At 49.8% G+C, this 10,087-nt stretch overlaps 5 protein-coding genes; 3 read left to right on the forward strand and 2 right to left on the reverse strand.

The window, feature by feature from the left end:
- Positions 1 to 229: 229 nt before the first annotated feature.
- Positions 230 to 1,602, forward strand: FFUJ_01454 (related to A.brasilense nifR3 protein; the record flags this gene model as incomplete). XM_023578528.1 has 5 exons in its annotated part: positions 230 to 261; positions 318 to 396; positions 450 to 552; positions 605 to 929; positions 975 to 1,602. The coding sequence occupies 5 exons, from the start codon at positions 230 to 232 to the stop codon at positions 1,600 to 1,602; spliced, it is 1,167 nt and encodes a 388-aa protein (XP_023424116.1).
- Positions 1,603 to 1,748: 146 nt separating this feature from the next.
- On the reverse strand, positions 1,749 to 4,356 carry FFUJ_01453 (related to exocyst complex 100 kDa component; the record flags this gene model as incomplete). XM_023578539.1 has 2 exons in its annotated part: positions 1,749 to 4,096; positions 4,161 to 4,356. 2 exons carry the CDS (start codon positions 4,354 to 4,356, stop codon positions 1,749 to 1,751), a joined length of 2,544 nt encoding a protein of 847 aa, XP_023424117.1.
- Positions 4,357 to 4,998: 642 nt separating this feature from the next.
- On the forward strand, positions 4,999 to 6,084 carry FFUJ_01452 (related to NUS1 Putative nuclear undecaprenyl pyrophosphate synthase; the record flags this gene model as incomplete). XM_023578550.1 has 3 exons in its annotated part: positions 4,999 to 5,097; positions 5,150 to 5,558; positions 5,609 to 6,084. 3 exons carry the CDS (start codon positions 4,999 to 5,001, stop codon positions 6,082 to 6,084), a joined length of 984 nt encoding a protein of 327 aa, XP_023424118.1.
- A 69-nt stretch (positions 6,085 to 6,153) lies between these two features.
- On the reverse strand, positions 6,154 to 7,241 carry FFUJ_01451 (related to DNA repair family protein; the record flags this gene model as incomplete). XM_023578562.1 has 3 exons in its annotated part: positions 6,154 to 6,766; positions 6,815 to 7,077; positions 7,140 to 7,241. The coding sequence occupies 3 exons, from the start codon at positions 7,239 to 7,241 to the stop codon at positions 6,154 to 6,156; spliced, it is 978 nt and encodes a 325-aa protein (XP_023424119.1).
- A 472-nt stretch (positions 7,242 to 7,713) lies between these two features.
- On the forward strand, positions 7,714 to 9,309 carry FFUJ_01450 (probable protein MET-10; the record flags this gene model as incomplete). XM_023578573.1 has 5 exons in its annotated part: positions 7,714 to 7,966; positions 8,026 to 8,127; positions 8,183 to 8,260; positions 8,316 to 8,734; positions 8,791 to 9,309. 5 exons carry the CDS (start codon positions 7,714 to 7,716, stop codon positions 9,307 to 9,309), a joined length of 1,371 nt encoding a protein of 456 aa, XP_023424120.1.
- Positions 9,310 to 10,087: the final 778 nt, after the last annotated feature.

The following is a 10,087-nucleotide window of genomic DNA, read 5'->3' on the forward strand; positions in this document are numbered from 1 at the left end:
ATACAAATAGTAATTATAACACTCAACATAGCTTGTCGTTATTTTGTAATTGTGATGTTTCTTTCTTGAGGCGTTCTTCATTTTGGTAGTAAAAGTCAGTCACGTGCCTCGACTTGCACAAAAAACCTCTCTTCCAAAGTAATTCAACTACGATACATCTCACTACAGACCGAGAAGCACATCACGACTAATAAGGATTTACTCTTGGCTTCTTGTATTCTTTCTCAAAATGTCGATCGGTGAGAATTGTGAGTCTGACCAGTAAGTCCATACCATCGTTCCGTTATGTCCAGGGTATGCCTAACTTTATGAAATAGTCCACTCAAAATCTTTGATGTGGCTAGGAAACAGGATCGTTTCTTATATGCTCTTGCGCCCATGGTTCGATATGGAAAGGTACATTTCGGAGAATGTGATACTTGAGAGAAAAAACTGCTCATATTTGTTAGTTGGCATTTCGACAAACAGTTCACAAATATGGAGTTGACCTATGTTGGTCTCCTATGATCCTTGCCAAGGAGTTCAATCGAAGCAGTTTTGCCCGAGACAGCGGTTGGTCACGGTATGCGCGTATAATAAACTCTATGCTGATATACTGGAATAGATTTGACCATCTCTACCACACCAAAGCAACCACCAACTATCGTGCAGTTCGGCGCAAATGTCCCCCTGGAACTTGCTCGTGCATCAGCTCTCGTTGCCCCTTATACCCAAGGCGTCGATCTCAACTGCGGATGCCCACAGTCATGGGCTTGTGCCGAGACGCTAGGTGCTGCATTGATGAACCATCGTGAGTTGGTAAGAGATATGGTGGTTGAAACTCGACAGCGTCTGGAGAGTGATGGATGGGGTGTTGGCCTTGAAAAGGACATTGACAGTCCCAAAGGCCGAAGTGTGAGTGTGAAAATCAGGATTCACAACGATCTCAGGTACGGCCTCTCTTTCAGGAAAGATAGGTTCACTGACACATTCAGGCAAACCATGGACTTCATAGACACCGTGATAGGTCACCCACAAAACCGCCAGATTGACTGGATCACCATTCACCCTCGGACAAGATCAACCCCATCAACCACACCAATCAGGACCGAAGCCCTCGAGATCTTGACAGCCAAGTACTCGAAAATACTCCCAATACTTCTTTCAGGGGATGTATTTGACCTCAACACTCTCCCTTTTCAACCCACCATCACCAACAATAACGACTCTCCCCTCCCCTCACTAGACAAACTTGTTCTCGACGACACCAACTCTGCTGTGAACACGCCACGCCCTAGTAACACCCACCTCTCTGGATTCATGTCCGCCCGGGGTCTCCTTGCTAACCCAGCCATCTTCGCTGGCTACTCGGCTTGCCCATGGGAAGCTGTTGAAACCTTCATGTGCAAGGTTGCGAAGGCCCCTGTGCCATTCAAGCTGGTACAACATCACATTATGGAAATGACAGCGCCAGGCATGGGGTCTGACAAGGCATCGCTTCTAGATAAGAAGGAGCGCGCGGAACTCATGAAGTTGACCAACACTTGTGAGATCATGGACTTCCTCGATGAGAAGATTGAACAGAGGACGGGGAGAGATGGTGGCATGAGACGAGACCTATGAACCACTTCTCCGTACCATATCGACAATAGCCCTTGGACTATGAATATAGATCATGGTATCTCATTCAATGCATTCATGGCTACAAAAAACACCTCTCTGCAACACATTCTACAGAGTTTCCCATGATCCGCCTCTTGCACCAACGCTCAAAGACCACTCAAAACGCTCTGAATACCCACTGTCCCCGAGTCATCACGCCTCTGCACAAACGCTCTAAAGTCTGCCCTGGACAACTTCCCCCTTATGCCCGATGCCGCCAGTGTTCGTGTCTTTTCGCGGAGTGCTTCGGGGCCGACGATAAAGAGAGAACCAATCTCAGTAAGCATCTCGACAGCGGAGCCAACCTCCTTGGTCAATGGCCACTCACGCATTGTGGAAACGTACTTTGCGATATCTTGCGTGACCATCAGACCTCCTGTGGCGTTGACCTGGAACTTTTTGAAGTGCTCAAAGAGCAGCTTCAGAATCACCAGAGCAAGTTCGGTAAAGAACTTTTCTGAGTTTTGGCCGTCGATAGCTTGACGAGCGAGACGCTGGACGCGGGCTAAGAAAGTACAGATGCTCAGACACGTCTGCGTCTGCAATGAGTCGAGCTCGACCTCTTTTGGTCGGAAGTCCTGCTTGCGCTGACCAGCTAAGGACTTGGTCACCCAATTTGACACAACGTCAATAGTGCCCTTGATGACATTGTTTGTCTTCTTCTCAATGTTACTAATGGCCACCCTCTTCTGCGCCTCCATGCTACGCCTGACTGTTGTGTTTGATTCCGCAAGCCGGATGAGCACGACTGTGATGAACCGATCCATGAGACTTGTGATAGTGACAGCTGGCTGTATCGTTGGCAAGTAAGATAGATCAGGCTCAGTCTTTGTGTTCTCCTGCACAGAGACTTGGTCAAGGGCAGCATCGAGAGTAGTCTCGATGTATACCTGGCCCAGGCTCGTCAAGAGCAGGTTCAGGAGAGTATTCACATCTTTGGGAGTATCGGTCTGGGTTCCGAGCTCAAGAGTGCGCTGGACGCTCTCAGCCAACCACTTGAGCATGCGCTTGGCATTAGCAACGCTCAAAGCGCCGTCCTCCTCCGAGACCTCGATTTCGTTCTTGTTATCCTTGTCCTTATCCTGAACGCCAGCAACACGCAGCATCATTTTCTTCTGTGTGCTTGTGAGTTCTGAAGAGTCGAGACGCTCGATATAGGCATCCTTTGCGGAGGCAATCAGTTGTGTGCCTTGCTGGGCCAGTGAAGCCATGAAACCAGTGGGCGCCTTTTTCCGCCTGGAATGGTATATACTATACTTGAAGAGCAGGGAGCTGTACATTTCTTCCAGGCTCTTCCTCTCCCGCTCGATGTACGAGTTGCCTATCATATATGGCACAAAAAGCTCTTCCATCTGCTGGTCAAGTGTGTGTGCTATTTGGGCGGAGCAGGGCTCGGGGTGTTCTGTCAAGCCATGGGACTTGAGATCTTCGACCAATGATCCTAGATAAGTTCTTGAGGAGTGCAAGGCTCTCAGGAAAGCCAAAGAAGAGATTTTGAGAGTTTCATCCAATACCATTTCGAGCCTCTGTTGGATTGACTGCTGAAATATTCGTTGAATGAACTTGATAAGTACTGTTTCGTAGTACGGAAAGATGAGTTTGATCTGGTTGGACTCGTCTTGCATGACGATCTTGATCTCGTCCAAGAGGTTCTGCAGGCTTGGTTCCACCGTTGGCGGCTCCGAGTCAGGATCTGCCAGCTGTTCCCATGTGTCGCTATCCACCTGAACCTCATCGGCCAGGAGTTGATCGCGGTCCAAGAAGAAGGCATGCTGGTTGACAAAGGTCGCGATGACACTGGCACCTCCATTGAAGTCGTAAAGAACCTTTGCACATTCCATCATGTCACTATAGTTGCCCTTTTTGTTGCTGTTTTCGAACTGTTGAAGCAGGTCCTGCTCGAGCGTCTCGCAGAACTTTTCCAAGACTTCCCTGGTGTTGTGTAATCTGATATTTCCAACCACACCATTCGTTTGTCCCCCGTTCCGCTGGCCGTTCGTCTGCCCCCACGATGCCGGATCAAGTCGCTGGCTGATGCGCATGAGTTGTCGAACAATCATTGCGCACCGTACTTTGTGCTCAGAACCAGCCTGTCTTTGGACGTCTTGTAGGAGTGATAGCTTTCCCGTCTCACTGACCTCCGTCCAGCACTGAATCAGAAATATGGCATCGTTCGCACGCCGTCGTTTCTTGTCCAGGTCCTCGAGCTTCTCGCCGATTTGGAGCGCAATGTTGCCGCCAGCGTGTGTTTTGATGCCGACTCCATTTTTAAAAGAATGTTCTTGATTGAGGGACAGATCTAACTGTTCGAACGCCCTCATGGACTCGTCGAGCTTCTGGCCTAGGGTCTCGAGTGTTGAATCGTGGGCTACCTCTGCACGGCGCACATGGGACATAAGCTCCGACTCCTTCTCCTGGAGTTCAGCTCCAAGCGAGCCGAGTTGATCAAGGGCATCTAACAGCTCGGGTCAGCACGATTGGATCTGAATATATAAGCAAAAAGTGTACGCCGGTCATACTTTCAAATGTCCGAATAAGGGGTTTTGGATCGAAAGGTGTTTGCGCACTCCCTGACCGGCGATTCGAGGGCACGGCGGTCTCTGCTAGGCTATCGACAAAGTCACGCACAATAAAGTCCTTGTTGGAGAAGTCGTCCAGAGTGAAGCTTGGCCCTCTCGGGAAGAGAGTCTTGGGGCCAGAAGCGGTGCGCTCCATGTTGTTGTTTCTGATGAGCGTAGAGGCCCTACATGTGGAGAGGGATCATCGACAGTCGATACTTGGAAGAGGAGGAACGTGGTAGTAGTGTGGACTGTTTGCTCGCGTCGTCGATCTCGTTTCGTTGTCGGTCGTTAAGGGTTCATGGCATTGCGTTGCAGGGCGATCAATAGGTTAGGATACCTTGTCGTACCTAGCCCGAGTGAAGCACTGGACCTCGAGCTTAAGTTAGTACCTACCTACCTAGATTGTACCTATGTCCGCCCGCTGTCGCAGCTCCAGAGGCTCAGCTTACAGCGCCCAGCCCCGCTATCAGCTGCCGATTTCCAGTGGAGGAGGAGCTGAGCCACAGGCACGTACGTGACCTGCAAGGCCAAGAGCTGCGGTGGAGAAAAGCGACGTAACCCATATCGCACCGCCACGACTTTTCTTGCCATGGCCTTGTCTTGACTTAAATACACGTCTGCCCACATTCACCTGTCCAAGCTTGTAAGCCTGCACATCCTCGGTTGTTTGCGCGATCGCATCCCTGTTTGACTGTTTACAAAGTCGAAATCCTGTCGCCAACATCTCAATCCCTCGGGCACGCTTTCGCAGCTCCAATCGCCTGTTAGACAGCCTCGAGGCTGCACATCAATAGCCATGCCTATCATGACGACTCGCGATCGTCAGGCCTACAGGGCCGACGAAACCAAAGACCATACACTGTTATCAGAGAAAGAAAGGCAGAGGATGCTCAATGTATGGTCGCAAATTGCGCATGATTGTAGTGCGCCATGCTAACTCATCGCAGTCTTATCTCCCTAAGCCCAACGATCCTCCGCCCACTCTAGGCCCAAACTCTCGACCACAGCGACGATCGCGGTTAGGACTTCGTCGCTTCATCCTGAACCAAATCCACGTCCTCATCTTTGCCATTATGCATGGGATCTTCTCTCTTTACATAAAGATACGCCAGACCTGGAACGTGGTGGGCTACCAAATCTCATCCGTCGTCAAATATCATCATGGTACACCGCAATACATCAAGAAGGACCTGGTCGGTTTGACGAAAAAGCCAAAGCATCTCAGTGTTATTCTGAAGCTTGAGGAGAATCACCGCACAAAGGCTGATGTCGAGCGGCTCCTTGACGAGGTAGCCGAGATTGCGACATGGTGCGCCTGCGCCGAGATTCCGATGCTTTCTGTGTACGAGAAGACAGGTTCGTAGTGGCGCATGTGATACTTTTGTACATCCTCTAACATGTAGCAGGGATCCTCAAGAAGCACATGCCCCGAGTCTACGATGCTGTCAACCAAAAATTCGCATTCTACTTTGGCCCCGAGCATCCTGGTCTTAGTGTTACATCACCCCATAAGGAGGACCTCCCAGCGCCCTTTGGTGAGAAGCCCAAGGAGCATCTGCGTCTGCACCTCATCTCCGAGCAAGACGGCCGTGACTCCATGGTCGATCTCACACGTACCTTGGCCGAAATGTCGCAGAGGGGCAAGCTTTCTCCTCACGATATCTCCATGGAACTGATTGATGCTGAGCTTTCTGAGGGCATCATGAATGAGCCTGATCTTTTGCTTACGTTTGGTCCCTACCTCGAACTGTCAGGCTATCCTCCCTGGCAGATCAGATTGACTGAGATTTTCTGTTTGCAAGACAATGAGAGAGTTGGGTACCAGGTCTTCCTCAAGGCTCTGCAGCATTACGGGAGAGCGCAGATGCGCCATGGTAAATAAGTTACCTGTTGTATAAATTTCCCTTTGTTGTTCATACTTCATAAACCTTAGAAATAATCATATCTGGACTCATGGTTTCCATAGCCGCATTTCTCGGGCCTCCCTGTTCCATCTGTACACTGGCCCTGTTCCTACATTGTAGTTGTAGTAATTATCTGTTCCTCCTTTGACCATCGCTCTCCGAAAAGTTATGTTAATCCTTCCGCCATCTTCTTGATTCTTCCCTGTCCGCTTTGGTATAGAGTGCAGCCAGTTAGACTGCGTTCTCCCTCTCATCAGCACCATGTCACCACTTCCCAATGGAAGTTTGAGCGGTTTCGCGTTCACGGAAGGGGGACTAGGAGCATTCGGAGGTAGCGGTTTGTGCTTCATAAGAAAATCACGACGTGCCCCTAATGAGAAAGAAGCAATGGCTGGCTCACGACCCAAGAATTGCTCATCATCGCTGTGAAAGCTGATGCTGTCGGTGCCAGAGGCGTAATAGTTGACGAGGCAGAAGTTGTATTTACAGCCTGTAGCCAGCTCTGTTCTCTGACGAAGTTCATCAAGGCATTTTGGTATAGGCCTAGGAGGATATCTGGCATATCGTTTATCCAAGGCTTTCAAGCCTGTGTTGGCGTCTACTGGGAGACCTTTGTCATCGAACTTTGAAGTCTCATCAAGACCAAATACAGTTGTCCATCTGATAGCCTTTATTAGCATGGTTTCTTACAAGAGCAATACAGCTTACCTTGGAGTTCGTATCTGGGTTTCTATACCACCTCGCTTGATCTTATACTCGACTCTGTAGAACGGGAGTTCTGAACGAAGAAACTCAAAGAGTCTTCGAGATACGGGACCTGAGATGAAGGGCTCAAAGTACAGGAGGTCAAGATCAGGGTGATCATGGATCTCTCTTCCGGGTTGATCTGGCAGAGTAGACAGCTCCTTGCTTAAAGATGCTGGTAGGTTCTTGATGGGGTGAGGGTAGAACTGATGCTCAGAATATGTGGTCTATGGCCGTTAGATTCACTTTGAGGAGCTCTTGTGTGCTTTTATGTGGAATGATCTCTCACGTCTTCTGAAATCACGTCACTGGAAGTGGTTGCTCCGGTTTCTGTTTTGGGTTTCTTTACAGTCGGGCTGAAGAAGGCATCAAGAGTACGCTTCCTAGACATGACGGTAGATGTTGCAATAGGATTGGTTTTAAAGATTACTGCAGCCTCAGATCTGAAAGTTGATAAATTATGCGAATCCGAGTTTCTTTACCCAACCAACGATTGACAACCGTGAATATGCAAGGTATCTTGAAGTCGTGACATCACTCCCAACTCCCAGCCTTGCGTGTAAGTGAAACTGTGGCGCACACAGGTGGCTGTGCATGGCCATTTAAATTCGTGCCCTAAAGCGCTCAATCAGCCTCATTTCCAAGGTCTAACTACCTAACTGAGGGACCAGGGAAATAATAGGTACGGATAGTCAAGACCCTTGTTTGACTCATGTCAGTCGGTCAGTCAATGCATTTCCGCCAAAAATCCAACAACACCTGAGGTCATTATGGATGTTAGTTCTCAACCCCTGTCACTAGATACAAGATAGAAGAAAACTAATGAGTATCAAAATTCTTAGAAAAATTCACAGTTGCGAGAAATGAACCTCTTCCGGGCACCAGCCGCTCGTGCGGCAAAGACACTCGATAGGTCCCTCTTTGCAAAAACTCTCAACGCTGCGGCGGCTTCTATCAAGGAGAATAGGCTGCTGTCCAAGTATAGAAAGGAGCTTGAGAAGACAAAGGAGGTTTTATTCATGGAGAGATTTAATCCCGTCTTGCCTGATCCAGACCCGTCGCTTGCTTCTCAGGGCAAAAAATGTATCGTGTTGGCGCCTCAGATTAAGCCTACGTGTAAGTTGTAGAATGTCTGACGAAATGGATGTCAAGTACGCTGATCATGAAGACAATAGCCCCAGACACATGGAGTCCCATCCTCAAAGAAGCCTCGAAGGCCGGTGACATCAAGGTGGTGCCGTACGATATTGAAATTGGATATGACTCTTGGTCTTATCGTACGTCTGAACACATGCCTTAGTCACAAGACAAGCGGACACTGACAAGTACGAGTTGATGTTATGAAATCCATTCTTCCAGAGGAACTTCACGAGGAAATCCCAAGCGGTTTCAACACCGTGGGACACGTCGGTATGCTCCCCTTTCATCAAACGACCAGCATCCTTGTTAACACATATATGCGCAGCCCATCTCAACATCCGTGATCAGTACCTACCTTACAAGAACATCATCGCCCAAGTGCTTCTAGACAAGAACCCTCACATCAAAACCGTCATCAACAAGATCGATAATGTCGGTTCAGAGAACGAGTTCAGGACCTTTGCCTACGAAGTCCTTGGCGGTCCTGATGATATGAACGTGGAGGTGAGCGAGGCCGGCTGCGTTTTCAAGTTCGACTACTCCAAGGTATACTGGAACAGCAAGCTCGACACAGAACACAAACGGATTGCAGGACTTTTCGGGCCTGGAGAGGTTGTTGCAGATGTCATGGCTGGTATTGGACCCTTTGCGGTGCCAGCTGGCAAGAAGGGCGTCTTTGTCTGGGCCAACGACAAGAACCCAGAGAGCTACCGCTACCTCGAGGAAGCGATCCGCAGGAATAAGGTGAGCTCACTGCCGCTGTCGTCTCATTATGGTTCGACATTAACATTCAGATGCAGGTCTCGGAGTTCGTCAAGCCCTTCAACTACGATGGCCACGACTTCATCCGCACATCCGCAGACCTTGTCCTTGAGGCATCAAAGCGCGGCGACTGTGCCGTCATCAAGCCTCCAAGGCAACCAAGAAACTCTACGGCTCCGCCCCCGGAGCCTGTCCGAGTGCCCGTGCCACCAACGATCTCACATTTTGTCATGAACCTCCCGGCATCCGCAATTGAGTTCACGCACAATTACCGCGGTCTGTACCACGGCCACGAGGAGCTGTTTGAGCCTCACACCGAGACCAAGCTGCCCATGGTGCACGTGCACTGCTTCTCGGTCAAGGCTGATGACGAGACACCCCTCATGGACATCTGCGAGCGGATACGTAAAGAGATTGGCGTCTTACTCAGACCGGGCGATCCCGAGAACCAAGGTGAGGTGCTCATCTACGATGTGCGAGATGTTGCTCCAGCAAAGAGAATGTTTTGCGCTTCATTCCGTCTACCACGTGAGGTTGCCTTTGCCGAGAGGCCTTAGACGGAATTGGTCGATGTCGATATTGATGGCGCCGGTAGATTGCGGGCACCGGGTGGGACTTTGTCGGCCGGGCGAACGGCCGGAGGGGTCTTCATTGTGCTGTGCTGTGCTGTGCTGTGTGTTGTGTGTTGGTCACTACATACTCTCTCCTCTACTCTACTCTACTGTAACGTATCCGCGCCGCGATAGGATATCGATTGACCTCCATAACAAATGCAGTACGAGGCCGGAAACTCAAAAGGAGCAGACCAAGGCGCCTAGACTTGCGACGGATGCAACTCTACTGTAACAGCGCAGTCAAGAATAGGGTCGCATTTGTCGGGATATGACCGTCGATAATGAGGCGCTTACAGTACTTATCGCTGATATCTTGTCGTCTCCAAGTTCAATACCCGCAGCCAAGCCAATTAGTGGCTGGGTGAGTTTTACGGTGATCCGTTCAGGCACGATGACGCTCCCATGATAGACTAGATGATAAGTCGGTGCAGAAGAGAGAAGCTGTGATAACAGTCCTGCGGGGATCCTTTGAACCGTTGCAAAGCAGAACATGACAGAGCCAGAATAGATTTGCTTGCAGCCGGTCAGCGCAGTTTGGGGATATCCTGGCAGATCGACGGTACATCCAAGTTATGAAAACTACTATTACTCCTCCTCCTCCTCCTCCTCCTCCTCCTCCTCCATTTGCTTGTTTCGTGAGCAAAACAAGCTCAAAAGTCGCCATGCGTGGCTGACAAGGTCAAGACGTGGCACCCCCCTCACACTCGACTCATATGAGCAT

Source organism: Fusarium fujikuroi, chromosome FFUJ_chr01, assembly GCF_900079805.1.
Source record: "Fusarium fujikuroi IMI 58289 draft genome, chromosome FFUJ_chr01".
Lineage (NCBI taxonomy): Eukaryota > Fungi > Ascomycota > Sordariomycetes > Hypocreales > Nectriaceae > Fusarium > Fusarium fujikuroi.